This window comes from Aspergillus luchuensis, chromosome 8, assembly GCF_016861625.1.
Source record: "Aspergillus luchuensis IFO 4308 DNA, chromosome 8, nearly complete sequence".
In the NCBI taxonomy this organism is placed as follows: Eukaryota; Fungi; Ascomycota; class Eurotiomycetes; order Eurotiales; family Aspergillaceae; genus Aspergillus; species Aspergillus luchuensis.
This window is the reverse complement of record NC_054856.1, coordinates 1074573-1089056: the sequence shown is the minus strand read 5'-3', so window position 1 is coordinate 1089056 and position 14484 is coordinate 1074573. Positions and strand designations below refer to the sequence as shown.

The 14484-nt window shown below is 49.4% G+C and overlaps 5 protein-coding genes across 5 annotated transcripts; 3 read left to right on the top strand and 2 right to left on the bottom strand.

Annotated features, from left to right (window-relative positions):
- Nucleotides 1–234: 234 nt before the first annotated feature.
- Nucleotides 235–3563, top strand: AKAW2_80393A (putative NRPS-like protein biosynthetic cluster; the record flags this gene model as incomplete). The annotated part of the gene is made up of 3 exons (XM_041681408.1): nucleotides 235–516; nucleotides 593–3067; nucleotides 3129–3563. The coding sequence occupies 3 exons, from the start codon at nucleotides 235–237 to the stop codon at nucleotides 3561–3563; spliced, it is 3192 nt and encodes a 1063-aa protein (XP_041548354.1).
- A 1792-nt stretch (nucleotides 3564–5355) lies between these two features.
- Nucleotides 5356–7670, bottom strand: AKAW2_80392S (Zn(II)2Cys6 transcription factor; the record flags this gene model as incomplete). The annotated part of the gene is made up of 4 exons (XM_041681407.1): nucleotides 5356–6409; nucleotides 6477–7298; nucleotides 7351–7438; nucleotides 7487–7670. 4 exons carry the CDS (start codon nucleotides 7668–7670, stop codon nucleotides 5356–5358), a joined length of 2148 nt encoding a protein of 715 aa, XP_041548353.1.
- Nucleotides 7671–8029: 359 nt separating this feature from the next.
- AKAW2_80391A (putative MFS monocarboxylate transporter (Mct)) lies at nucleotides 8030–9560 on the top strand (the record flags this gene model as incomplete). The annotated part of the gene is made up of 4 exons (XM_041681406.1): nucleotides 8030–8183; nucleotides 8240–8346; nucleotides 8459–9042; nucleotides 9131–9560. The coding sequence occupies 4 exons, from the start codon at nucleotides 8030–8032 to the stop codon at nucleotides 9558–9560; spliced, it is 1275 nt and encodes a 424-aa protein (XP_041548352.1).
- A 135-nt stretch (nucleotides 9561–9695) lies between these two features.
- On the bottom strand, nucleotides 9696–10518 carry AKAW2_80390S (uncharacterized protein; the record flags this gene model as incomplete). Its single annotated transcript, XM_041681405.1, has 3 exons — nucleotides 9696–9990; nucleotides 10039–10320; nucleotides 10370–10518. 3 exons carry the CDS (start codon nucleotides 10516–10518, stop codon nucleotides 9696–9698), a joined length of 726 nt encoding a protein of 241 aa, XP_041548351.1.
- Nucleotides 10519–12317: 1799 nt separating this feature from the next.
- On the top strand, nucleotides 12318–14113 carry AKAW2_80389A (cytochrome P450; the record flags this gene model as incomplete). The annotated part of the gene is made up of 5 exons (XM_041681404.1): nucleotides 12318–12413; nucleotides 12465–12711; nucleotides 12771–13386; nucleotides 13446–13588; nucleotides 13653–14113. 5 exons carry the CDS (start codon nucleotides 12318–12320, stop codon nucleotides 14111–14113), a joined length of 1563 nt encoding a protein of 520 aa, XP_041548350.1.
- Between the last annotated feature and the right edge of the window lie 371 nt (nucleotides 14114–14484).

Below are 14484 nucleotides of genomic sequence, written 5' to 3'. Positions count from 1 at the left end.
AGGTAGTTAAGATCGGCAGATTGTAGAAAGAACGTTTCTCGTACAGCAAGGGATGAAGGCTGCCCCATCTGGACTTTCTGATCGTCGAGCCTATACCACGGGTGATGTAACTCACGTATCTGTGGTCTCTTCTCCGGAATGATGGAGTGGGGGTTGAAGTGTATAAAGAAGCATAAAATTCTCTCTCACAGCGACCGCACTACCAACAATATAGGATCGAGTTTTGAGAGCAATATGGGGTCCGCTGATGTTTCAGGACGGCTTTTAACTCAGCTGGTAGACCAGCAAGCGAAGGATCAGCCCGATCGCTTGTACTGTCTGCACCCCAGCTCCCAGGATGCGGATTGTGAATGGCGTTGTATAACGTTCCACCAAGTGTCTGCTGCTGTGAACCGTGTAGCGTGGTGGATTGACAGCAGACTTCTTGGAAGAAAGCAGCAGATTCTTGCCTATATTGGAACGAATGACTTGCGATACTTGGTTTTTGAGCTAGCTTGCATGAAGACAGGCCATGCGGTATGACCATCTCACATTCCTGGCTGGAGATTCCTGTCTCACAATAACGATGCTTGTTTCTGACTGATTGGCTTAGGCTCTACTTCTATCCACTCGCAACTCGCAGGCAGCCTTTCATCATTTACTGTCGAAGACGAACTGCTCAGTGCTTGTGGATGGTAGCGAGCGACCCCAGCTAAAGAAAGTTGTCGACCAGGTTGAAGTCGCTTGCTCTGATCTCGGATTGGAACGATGGCGTATGGATCCCGTCTGGGATGTCTTCGCAGCATCTCCTGTCAAGCCGTATCCCCACCAAGAGGATTTTGCAGACATAGAAGACCGCCCAGCTATCATCATCCACAGCTCGGGGACTACGGGTCTTCCAAAACCGGTAACTCTGACCCATGGATATCTGGCAACGATGGATCAGATGCAAACGCTTCCCGTGCCTCAAGGTCGTGAATCCGCCCAGTTGTTTCTGCGACACAAGGGTGAGATGCGATTCTGCCACGGACCATTATTCCACTTTATCGGAATAGTTTGCGTGTTTGAGTGCATATTTTACGAGACACCTTTTCTACTATCCCCGGATCGACCTTTGACCCCAGATCTCTTCTCGCGGATTATGGCCACTCCCAATTCACCTCGATGGTGTCTAATCGCTCCGTTTGCGTTGCAGGATCTTTGGTCATCTGAGAAGGGACGACAGGCAATACAGGGGTTTTCCGCAGTGAACTTCGGCGGTGCACCACTGTCAAGCGCCACGGGAAACGCAATTTCTTCCCACTTTCGCCTGCAAACATTGATGGGCAGCAGTGAGACCGGTTACACACCGACACTTCTGTGTGAAGACCCCGCGGACTGGGATTGCTTCGAATGGAATCCCGCCTTCGAACATCACATGGAGGAAGTCGGTGATGGACTGTGGGAGTTAGTTATCCCTCGACCTTCCTCCCGTCGGTATCATGCCATTTTCCACGCCTTTCCAAATCTTAGCGAATATCGAACGGGTGATCTTTTTGAACCTCATCCAACAAAGCCGCACCTGTGGCGATCAAAGGGGAGAGCAGATGACATAATAGTTCTAAACAACGGCGAAAAGCTGAACCCTATTGATGCCGAGCACCTCCTTGAATCCCATTCCTTGATTCATCGTGCTGCTATTTTCGGCCAGAATCGATTCCAAGTGGCCTTGCTAGTTCAACCTCAGTGGGATGAGCTCCCGGAGACATGGACCCCACAATGGCTGAAGCAGGCTCTGGAGCCCCTTGTGAAAGATGCTAATCGCTTGTTGCCTGCCCACGGACAGATTCATCATAACCGTGTCGCTATTGCCTCTCGCAATCGGCCATTTGCGCTGGCCCCTAAGGGGTCTCTTCGCCGGCGAGAAACCGCTCAGCTCTATGAGGATGTTATCAATGCATTATATAGTGAAGCAGCGGGTGACGAAGGCTCTATTAACGACGTGGAAAAGCTGCAAGAGTCGACTATGGAAGGTATCGAGCTGTGGCTACAAGAAGCTGTTTCTCGGATCTTGGGTGGCATTTCTGTGGAACTAGATGCCGATATTGTCTCTCTAGGGATGGATTCTCTTCAGGTAGTTCGACTCGCGCAGGCACTGCAAGATGCGGCCGATCGCATGCGTCAATCTAAACAAATAGCTGCATTGTGGACCAGTGCAGTCATCTATGAGCAAGCCACGGTCCGGCGTCTCGCAAGTACGCTTTTTCGACAACTACATGGTCATGTTGGAGCGGAAAGCGAGAAGCACACATCGAGCTTTTGGCCACGAGAGCATCAATTGACACATGCAATCTGGCAGCAGGCACAGAACCTTCAGCTCAGCGGAAAAACGATACTTCTGACTGGTTCAACTGGAGAGCTTGGCAGCTACCTCCTAGAGGAGCTGCTGCAGGATCCGACTGTTGCACAGGTATATTGCCTCAATCGTTCGGCAGATGCGGAAAGCCGACAGCTCGCTAGATTCCGTGAGAAGCAGTTAGCTGATGGCTGGCTTGTGGATACTTCTCGAGTCAAATTCTGGCAGGCTGACTTGAGCCAAGAACGCCTCGGACTGACTGCGGATGAATACAGTTACTTGCGAGAGCAGGTGGATATTGTATTCCATAATGCTTGGATGGTGAATTTCAATCTGCCACTGTCCAGTTTCCGTTCTCAGCTGGAAGGGACGGGACGGCTTCTCAACCTAATCAAGGGCTCATCTCGCCAGGCCGCATTCCATTTCATTTCTTCCATCGCGGCCGTTAGTGGTCGCCCTACCGTTGTGCCTGAAACTGATCACATTGCAGAAACACTGCATGGGCCGTCAACAGTACTTAGTCAAGGCTACGCAGAATCGAAGTACGCAGCAGAAGTTCTCTGTGACCTCGTCGCGAGGGAAACGAAACAGGAAATTGCTGTTCACCGTGTTGGTCAACTGGGAGGACCCACAGATGCTGAGGCAGGTATGTGGACGACACGAGACTGGTTTCCGGCACTGGTACGAACATCTCAGACGATGAAAGAATTGCCTGACAGCATTGGGTCAATTCCAGTGGATTGGGTGCCCATTGTAAGTGAACCACTTGCTGATATGACTTTTTTGATAAAGCCCTAGTGTACTAACTTCCTAGGATGTCGCTGCTCGGAGTATTGTTCAAATCGCCTGCGGGAGACATAATGATCGGTTAGCTTCCACCGGGTTGAACAACGCAGAGGTCTATCATATCACAAACCCACATCTTGGTAACTGGGAGCCATTGGCACAGGTTATAAGTCAAGCCTGTTCCTCCAGAATTATTCCGCTAAAGGAATGGGTGCAAAACCTGACGGACCGTGTATCCGACCTGAAACTCAACGAGGAGGCCTTGCTGGAAATTCCTGCGGCGTCACTTCTAGGTTTCTTCAGGTCACTTGCTGATTCTGAGGGTTGGAAATGTCCTCCCGCGGATACCACCAACGCTCAGAAGTATAGTGCAGCTTTGCGAGCGTTGGGTCCGGTGGACGCATCATTGATGAAGGTGTGGTTGCAACAGTGGAGCGACTGGATCCCTGAGCTGCGAGTTTAGCATCATGCCGTAGCTATACTGCTCTCATCGAGCCGGATACCCAGAGACGTATGTCACAGGCGGAATTGCTCATTCTTTGATGCAGCCAACGCGTGAAGTCGAAAAGAAACAATCATGTGGGGAGGTGAAGCGTAGAACGTGACTACAAACGCAGTAGGTCAGGTGATGTGCTTACCTGCCGAGACTTCTCAACATAATATGATCGTATACCAGGCTCTCAGATTAACGTTTCTCCACTGTGAACGCAAGCTAGAATCGATAATTTCTTTTCGTAAAGAAGCGCAATTTGACCAGGCTTGCCGACTATAGCATCCGATAGAAACCGCCGCAAATGAGTCATGCAATCCTGTAGTCGAGGCAAAAGAATACTTCTGGACTAGCACAACTCATAGCATACATGGGTAAGTCCCCAAGAAGAAAATCCGTTTTCGCGGTACAGCTTCCTAACGAGATTAGGAATCATACACAAGGCACGGAATGAGGAGAGAGAGTGAATGACGAGGTCTATGACACTGTGCCAGTTCTGGGGTCTTCGATATGGACTAGCGAAGAACAGCTAGAGGGTATTGCTGCTTTGCGTGCGTGGTCTACAAGGCATACTGCAATCGCCAGCTCAGCTTTGTGTATCAGCAACGCTCCATGTGTCAAATAGTCTCCGGCAGGTATCGTCCTCGTCCCATATCTGTGGAACGGGACCCGGACTCATAACCACCGAATGGAGACATACTCGGCTCGGTTTCACAATGCACAGAACAAGATCCCACGAGCTCCTTTCAATGCATCCTTGCTGTCGCTGCTTCGTCAAAGACCTCTTTCAACCTCACACTGTCTGTCAGGATATCAGCCAAATGCAAACCCTATCCGTTTGCCTATAAAGTTACTGGGTACTACTCCAGAAGAGCTAACGGTGATATCGATGGAGATGGAATTCGGTGCTGCGGGTGTTCAAGACATGGTTTCGAGCTGGTCATCGTCAATATGCCTTGATGCAACATATACATATGTAATATATTATCACTAGTGAGCAGCTATACCATTTTTATCAACAAAAGACCAGAATCAAGAAATATGCGACCGTGCTAAGTGTGGATTAGAAGTTCTTGTTCTGAGAGAGGGATAGTAGGTTGCCTACTGTGCTTCTTCTCCTCCGAAGCTAGAGAATAATGCAGTAGTCTAGCTAGAATTGATAACATGTTTCTTCCTCCATAATACGAAGCAGTAGTCTTCCCCCCCGAAAATATCAAAAATCCAGGCCCGGACAAGTCCAATCACCCCCAGATATCCTGTGGATCAATTGTAGATGATAACCATGGATATGATTGGACACACCACGTGATGATCTACATTTTAGAGCCATCGTCCTGCAACACCGTGCATTAGCGTCCTTTTTAGAGCCATCAACCTGCAACACCGTGCATTAGTTCCTGGCCTGTGCTGAGGTTGACATGCATGCTTGTGCTACTGTATCTGTGATATGATTGGTCACTAGGGTCATTCTGTCCTACATATTCATGCACAGGCCTGCATGAATCTCGCTTCTTGTGACCATGATATGGCCTATGCAGGGTTCATGTGCGCAGGATTGGAGGTGCTATTGGTGGGTTTGGGTCATGACACCTGTACGGACCAGGTCTGTAGGTCAGGGCTCTTGGCGCTGTGAAGAAGACTTTGGCCGCTTTGGTCTGATGAGCGAGTACAAGTCAATTATGCCTGTATCTCAAGTAGCCTCGAGTTTGTCCTCTCTTAACATAACACTAATACCCTTATACGACGACGTGCCCCATCAAAGCCACTAGGAGAGCCCCTCCCGGTTCAAGAAGCCCTCCCGAGATGGAATGCTCGTCTCTGAGTAAGATCCCCAGAGCTCATCGAAAAGGGTGTCCATATCTTGATCATCAGATATTGAAAGGAACTCGTCGATCCACGCCGTTTGATACGATGCTTCCGATGCCATTGTGCATTGATCCGGAACCACTAGACTATCCATACTTTGCGCAGTATTTGAGCTAACCTGACCGGTGCTGTCAATACGATCTTTGTCCTTGATGTGGGGCCTGTTCGAATTCCGCACGATATCCAACAGCATTTGCACGGCTCGACTAATTCCATTCGCAGGCTGACCCAACCTTACATGCTTATCTTGCAAGATGTGGCATATCTCAATAACGTCCGCTCTGCGGCGCTCTGAATCAGGCGAGTTCGGATGCGCCATCACATCTATTGTGAGCAGCAGCATAGCATTGAAAGTATGCTGGTCAACACTCTGCGAGCGGCCGAATATGTCAAGCAGCTGACTCCCGTGGACCGCCGTCATGCGACGGATCCGTAGGAGTCTCTCCGCGCACTCGATACCGATATTGTATGAACCTGCAAAGCCAGGGTCGGCGATACCTTTAGTGACGAACGGGCGGTGGAGGCGACCTAGGCGTGAGTAAATGCCATAGAGAAGCACAGCGCGCTGATGCGAGATGTAGGGCTGCTTCTTGGTCAAGTCTGTACGTTTCGCCTCGTCTTCTTCGTCTTCAAGACGGAAGAACCACGGTAGCTCCCTGAGGAAAGACATGTACTTGTCGCTTATTTCCAGTATGAGCGGGTATATGAGTTGTGATGGTTGCGTAGTCTTTGCATGTTGAATTGCGTCCATGGATTCGCGACAGAGTTGGGCGAATTTGAGACGACAGAGGAAGAATGACATCGATGTTGGGTGACGGTCGGGTTTCGGGTGTCGATGAATACCCTCTTCGGTCAGATCTTCGTCTTCGATATTCGCAGGATACTTGACCGTCGTATGGTGAGGGCTGATCATGTAAATACCCTGCTGTGGGCCGGGTGCGCTTCCAAGTAACCTGAGATGTGAGTAGTATGGTTAGTCATAAAGATTCAGTCTGCTTTGAAAGCATGCATATAACTAACCAATCTGTACAAGTGAGGTGCCACCATAAACGGCGCTTCATCTCCTGTTCGAGGCGATCTTGCCCAACGTCTGACGATCCTGCATCTACATTATGCATCCCCATTTGAATTGCCTTCGCATACGCGAGGCTTTTCAGAGTATGAAATCTTTTTGATTGCCCTTCTGAATCCCAAAGAAGGACTAGGATGATCAAAGCTGATTGCAATGACATCATTGAGCACGAGAAAAGCTGATCCATTTGCAACATATGCTGAAGAGTGGTCTCTTTCCAACGGTGGGATTGTCCTGCGTGCAGGTGTAGCCCGTCAGATGATAGATGGAGCTGCCCACATTCTAGATAGAATGACGCGGAAGCAAATATGGCTAGAAGGAATATGATACTTTCGGCGGGAGGACTAGTTGACTGTGACAGCTGAGAATATACACTTTCAAGGAGACTGCGTGTCGATGGGGCATGGACTACACGACCCAAATAGTCTACTCCTTGAACGTAGTGTTCAAGCAGTGCCATAGCTGTGTCAACCGGAGGGAGCTGCCGATCTATACCGCACTCCTGCGTTATTGCCGAGGGTGCTTGGCTCTGTAGACTTTTGTTTTCAGTTTTCGAATCCTTCAATCCTTCAGTCTGCGGGGACGCTGCAATGGATTCCAGATTGTCCCACTCCTCGTGGTTAACATTACGCAATACTGCCTTGGATTCAGGCTGGGGAGTAATAACCAAAGAATCTACGTCCCCCGGATTTGAGCCTTGGAGTGGGCTCTGACGTTCCAGCAACAGTTGTTCTACCCTCTTCAAGCGCTCCTTTACCTCCTGGATATCTCTGAGTGAGAATTAGCGCAATTGGTCAAATCACGTAGTTATTGAGGGCAGACCTTTCTAACGACGGAGTGCCTATGTACGTAGCCGGAGCACTATCATTGACACCTGTTTGGACCGCTGGATGCAGGGTCCCTCCTGCCACTGCATGGGTCAACTTCCAAGCATAAGCAACATTGTAACTCAGCTTACATGAAACATATTCACAGGTTGTATCTCTAGCTACGCAACTAGAGCAAGGGCGTTGCTTGTCACATCGGATCTTCTTAAGCCGGCAGAACTCACATGACGCTGGCTGTTGCCAAGCGCTTCGTTTTGTCGGCCCTACAGCCTGGTCAGGGATTGACCGCTTAAGCGAGTGCATCTCTAGGTACATAAACAAGCTCTTAGTGAACGGAAAGTTGCTTGTGAGGAGGACGTGGATAGTTATTGATGTTATCGATGACTCAATATGCTGATGTCCCTGGTCACTCGGACCACCGCGGACCTCCGATCCAATCAGCTTGCTTAGAATCCATCGCCTTCCCCACAGACTATACTTGATTAGATCTAGTCTCTGATTGATATAGAAGTAAATCAATAACTCGCAGCTTCAGTGCAGTAATATAAATACCAGACGCAACTACAAGCTCAAAACGAATCCGGATCAAGGTTCCTCGTCTTTGATTCCACATCATATCAATTTTCTTGTCAAATCATTCAATCCACCCATTGAAATCTTTCATCGCTGCCAGGATGGACACACAAGACGGTACCGACGAGAAGGAACGCCAGGATACAGGCCCTTCACAGACAAAGTCGAATGACTTCCCAGACGGCGGTCTCCGTGCATGGCTCGTAGTAGTCGGAGCGTTCTTTGGACTATTCACGAGCTTCGGCTGGACAAACTGTGAGCCACATATCTCCTTTTGAAATACTTTGGCTTATTCATTATGTATTGCGCAGGCGTGGGCATTTTCCAGGCATACTATCAAACCCACCAGCTGCGGACCTTGTCGGCAAGCACAGTGTCGTGGATTCCTGCCATATCTATGTTCATGATGTTCATTACGGTAAGTTACATATTCTCATCTGCGTTTAACGTTCTATTGTTGCCATGAGTACTCAATAAAAGAAGAATATAACTGAGAAATTTCCAAACCGACTCATCTAATCACCCCCTAGGGCCCCTTTGTTGGCCGGCTATTTGATGCATACGGACCCCGATGGCTTCTCCTCACAGGATCCCTGCTACACGTATTCGGACTAATGATGGCTTCGCTGTCCTCGCAATACTACCAGTTCATTCTTTCCCAATCGATCTGCAGCCCCCTTGGCGCAAGCATGGTTCTCTACTCCTCGTTCAATTGCGTGGCGACCTGGTTTCGCCAAAAGCGCGCTCTGGCAATGGGCATTACCGCGAGCGGCTCAAGCCTAGGTGGCGTTATCATGCCGATCTTGGTTGATCACATCATCACGCGACATGGTTTTGGTTGGGCGATGCGTATATGCGCCTTCTTGATGCTGGGATTGCTGGCCGTGACGAATTTGACTGTTCGCTCGCGTTTGCGGCCGAAGCCCACGGCTTTGACTTTGACTAGTTACTTCAAGGGGTTTACTGATGTGCCCTTCGTCCTGGTGACAATGGCGAGCTTCTTATATTCGATGGGGATGTTTATTCCTATTACCTACATGGTCACATACGGCGAGCATGTGGAGATGAGTACGGGTCTCGCCGGGTATCTAGTCTCGATATTCAATGCTGCAAGGTAAGATGTCAACTCTGAAAGTAGATTGGAGCTTGGGAGATCTCGGTCATTTAGAATAGAAAAACGGGCATGCTGACCAACGCTTCAGTGGCATCGGCCGAATCCTACCAGGTTACGCCGCAGACAAACTCGGCAACTTCAACATCTCAATCTGCGCAGCGGGCCTGTCGACAATCTTCGTCCTCGGGCTATGGCTCCCCGGCCACTCCAACGCAACGGCCATCGTGTTCGCTGCAGCGTTTGGATTTAGCTCGGGCACATACACGGCACTCAGCCCAGCCTTGGTCGCCCAGATCTCGAATATCCATGAGATTGGCACACGGTCAGGAGCGCTGTATGCTTTCATGTCAATCTCGGCCCTTGTAGGCAGCCCTATCGGTGGTTCCTTGATTGCGGCGGGGGATGGCGAGTACTGGAAGTTGCAGGTCTTCACCGGTGTGATGCTTGCGGGCGGGACGTTGTTCTATGCTCTGGCTCGCCTTTACCTGTCCAAGGGGAAGATTTGGGCGAAAGTATGATGATACGTACATTATTTTCATGATATCGAAGGGCCAAGTCTCCGGTGCTTGGTCGTTGAAGATCATATTGTCATCATTGGACGGGTTTCAGAGGTTCCCTGGCGCTTGTCCCTTCGTTACTAATTCTTTCGATATTCAATATGTTGATCGTACTTCCAAAATCAAGGAGATGTTAGCAATTTTCCCATCAAATTGAAGATCAACCACCGGATCAGGCAGGTAAAGTCCATTTCCATTGACAGTCCAGGGAGCCGGATGAAAGTTCCAATCCAGGGGGTCACTTCCGTTGCAACTGGCCAAGTTAGAGGCCCAGCCCCCTTGCGGGTCATACTCGGTAAGGGTACTTGATAAGCTGTACGGTGGGCCTTGGGTTGCATTGAGTGTCCAGTTGAAGTTGTTAATCGCCTTGCCGTCTTCCTGGTAGTCAGGACTAATAAGTTTCAGCTGAGATTCTTCTGTTCTGGGTGGGATCACTCACTCCGACAAAAACACAGCGAACTTCAACGATGCGTCTTCTTGTAATCCATCCCAGCTTGGACCAGGTAATGTGGAGAAATTGAAGTTGTTGGACCACATGGTGAAGAAAGCATTCACTGGGTCATAGCCAACATTGTAGGTGTTGGGCTCTGTTAGGGCCAGCACAGTAGAATCATACTGTTTGGTAACCGTTGTGTTGACGAGATTGGGGCAGTGGAAACTCCAATTCGTAGCCAGCCCGGTGTAAAACGACAATTCCACGTTTGTGGTACCGTTATAGTATCTGCGCAGTCAGCATCGATGCAACATCTAAGTATCATCCAACAACTTACGATCCCACCCAGTAGTCTAGGATGCTGAGGGTCACATTGTTGGGTCGAAATTCGAGGGATGGCTTATAGTCTGGATCTTCCTTGGCCGCGACTTCAACAATGAAGGCCAGGCTGCACAGGGCAGCTTGCGTAGTCCCAGGCACGCGCATTCTGCTTCTATATAATTGTGGGATGTGGAATAGAATATTCGTGACCAGGTTACCATGTAGGATTATATCGTCCCTGAAGATGGTGGAGCGGTCCCTACGGCCCATGTTCTCCCACAACAGCCGCCGGACCACCGAAGAGCACAGTCAGAACGAACTAATATGCCAATAGTGGCTTTTTATAAGATATGGTCCGGGTAGTTTCAAAGCACAAAAGCGTTTCCACTTTGCCTTTTAGTGGCGGGGGCGATCAATTTACCAAGCTTTCCCTTTCAGAGCTTGGCCTCAGTGAGGACCTCCTTTCCTCGGCGATTTGTAAATACGGACTATATGGGATTTTAACCATGTAACAACCATGGAACTGCCTATCGTATGATCAGTACCAACGTCTGTCATATCCTTCTGTATAGGAACATGTGCTACTGGATTGGCGCTGAAGCCAATGTGCTCGTGGCACTTAGGAAGGTGCATACTGTTAGGGGCTGTGGCGCGAAGCTAAGCAAGCCTAGCAGTGGGTCCTGAAGCCCGGGCTATACTCGAGGACTAAACGGCTATTTTGAGATTAGACTGGCCTCTTCTCATATTGCTTATCTCCGGTATTAACCAGGTTGACCTCGGACTTCATGCACAGGACACTGCTGGTGCCACCCGACATTGATTACTGCAGCCGCTAGCGGAACCTTCCAAATTACTAGGGGAAGAGACCAGATTTCGCTAAATCTTCAAGATTGTGAGCTGGAGAAGCGTACTAAAGATAATAGATGTGATCTATGTGAATGAAGCGTACAAGTTGGTTGAGTACGGGATAAGAATAGCAGCGTACCACATGAAAGGCGCATCGTGCTCATCCCTGGGATACTAGGAGAACTGCCAGGAAAGTGCAAAAGTTTCATTTGTTGGATGCAACAGTTGACTCCCATTCTCCCATCAAGATTGTCTGTTCCCGCAGCTTTCTTTCCAGCAGATGCTGTGTCACATTGGTTTCTTGCAACCCCTCCATAGCCTCGTCGCAGTACCGAATGTTCTCATCAAACCTTCCCAGAAGCTTATAGCGTCTCGCAAGCTCAATCAACGCGCCCAGCTGGTGCGGATGAAGGTCTGCCCTGAATAAGGAGGACGCCATAGCCTTTCCATCGCATCAAGGAGTGTTAAATCAGCCTTGGCAATTTAGATTAGTTGGTATGGATTGTTTAGTGAAACCTTTCCCTTAAGGGTCCCTATGTGGCTGACACTGAGGATGCAATCTGCAATCGAACACTGCGTGGGATGGTTTCTGCCTCGGGATGTGTTGACCGAAACATTTCTGATCCATCCTAAGCTCGCTAGGGGTAGAAGCGTGTATCGTTGTTATTTACCTAACTTTTCCCTTTGAGTGTAGGGCACTTGTTGCACCATGGCCAAAGGCTCGCATAGTTCTTCTTTTCCCGTAAATCCCCCAAGCGCGTACCACACTCCCGACATGTCAAAGCCAGCCACTGACGTTGTGTGTAAACACAGTGGTAAGGCAGGCGGGCCGCGGCCTTCGAAAATGAACAATGAAAATATATTTGGACTTCATGTCTAGACAACCATCTACCCCACTTCTCTCCCCTATGGTGGCGCTGCCAGGAGTCATCATCTCATAAGTTCGAATTTGTGCAACCTGAAATGCCTAGGCGTACGCGCCCTGCCCCTGAATCATCTGACAGATGCAACGACAGCGTAGGTGGGGAGGGTCATATATGAGTACTTTAGAGCTTGAATACCCGGTACTTGATTTTAGGATCCTTCGATTTCATCTGAATTGCATCCAAGCAAGCCACATGGCATTTTTCAGCTCAACGGCTCACATCCTCATTGTGGGAATGTTGATATGCGCGCTTGCCTACAGATTCATCACTCTGCAACGAGAACTGCGAGTATGAGTCGCTGTCAGCATTGGATTTCCTGCTATCTAACCTGTATTGTAGGCTAACAACCGAACCGCCGTCGCAAATGGATGTCTGCCACTCAGACAATGGAACTCGACCTGGCCGCTGGGCCTAGATCTACTTGTTCAAGCATTTCGCCATGACCGTAAGCAGCAGATTCTCAAATTCTTTCTCGATATCGTTGCAGAGTCTGGCACAACGTTCGAACAAAATCTTCTTTTCTCCCGAGGAGTCGACACTGTCGAACCTCAGAACATACAGGCTCTTTTGTCGACCCAATCTGCTGGTCAGTGCTACACGTCTGTCACCGAACCTTCTTGCTACTACTGACCAATGGCACTTCAGATTTTGGACTCGGATTGCGACCCCTAACTTTCCACCCCTTGTTGGGGAGTGGGATATTCACTCAAGATGGCGCACAGTGGCGGCACTCGCGCGAGCTGCTACGCCCACAATTCTTGAAGAACAGAATCGCCAATTTTGAGCAAATCTGCAGTGCCGTAGACAACCTCATCTCCAGCATCCCCGATGACAACGCCGTCGATCTACAACCGCTCTTCTTTCGCCTCACTCTTGAGACTACCCTCTTTCTACTGTTTGGAAAACACCTACAGTCTCTCCAATTAGAGGGTATGACAAACCAGGAATCGGACTTTGCGAACGCTTTCAATCTTGGACAGGAGTACTTGGCCAAACGCGGACGATTGGGTAACTTCTATTGGCTTCTGGATGGGGGGAATTTTCGTAAGGCATGTAAGACTTGCCATGAATTTGTGGACCGTGCTGTGCAGAAGGCCTTGATCTCAACCACAAACAAGGCTCCGGGCAATAAGACAGAGCCATACATCTTCATTGATGCCTTGATCGAGGAAACGCGGAACCTGGAAGTGCTTCGGGATCAGTGCCTAAACATCCTGTTAGCTGGGAGGGACACTACGGCTTGTTGCCTCACTTGGACAATGTAAGGGCCAATGTACCGATGCTTGTTTCTGGGAAAGCTGACTCTTGACACAAATCCAGACGTCTACTTGTCCAGCATCCTCACGTCTTTTCAAAGTTGCGGGCCGAGATCAGTGATACAGTTGGGGTGGGACTCAGGTCGCCGACGCCTACTATAACTCAGGTCAAATCACTTCAGTATCTCTCACTCGTCATTAAAGAAGGTATTTCAATCTCAATCTTCCTCGAAATATCATTCGCAATACCCTGATTTCATTAACATCCCAGTCCTTCGCCTCTACCCCTCCGTCCCTGTAAACTCGCGCGCCGCCACCAAAACCACAACCCTCCCCACAGGGGGCGGAGCAACGGGCACCGCACCAATCCTCGTCCGAAAAGGCGAGGCCGTAGGATACTGTGTCTACGCGATGCACCGCCGCAGGGATATCTACGGCGCCGACGCAGACGAATTTCGACCCGAGCGGTGGGAGAACGATGCGCTGAAGGATGTAGGCTGGGGGTATTTGCCGTTTAACGGTGGACCAAGAGTTTGCTTGGGACAGGAATTTGCGTTGCTGGAGGTTGGATACACCATCGTGCGGTTGCTGCAGACTTTTGAAGCTATCGAGCAGGCGGAGGGGTATAGGATGGGGAAGAGAGTCAGCGAGGAGAGGCAGGTTCTTACATTGGTTCTTTCATGCGGAGAAGGGTGTGTAGTCAAGATGAGGAGGTATGGGGATGACGTTTAGACAGCGGGTTGGTCATTGGCTTGGCAAGTAGTTATAGTGGACTTTTTTGTTATCATGGCGATCCCAATACTTACCTTACTGAAGTCCTGAGCACTTGCGGTAGGTAAAGGAACGAGCGGATTCATGTCTCTTTATGATAGAGTTCGGTCAACTGGTTAGTAGTCTGACGAGTGTTATATGATTCTTCTTTTTCATTCGTCTTGTAAGTGTTCATACTACTACTTAGCACTTTCACTTCAACCCGGCGATCTGTATCATTTGATATCATCTGGCCCGGTCGAGCCACTATATATCAAATGTTAGCTATACAGGTACTTCGCTTTTTAAACGAAGAGCATAATCCTGACTACTGTCACATCCCTAGAAACTGA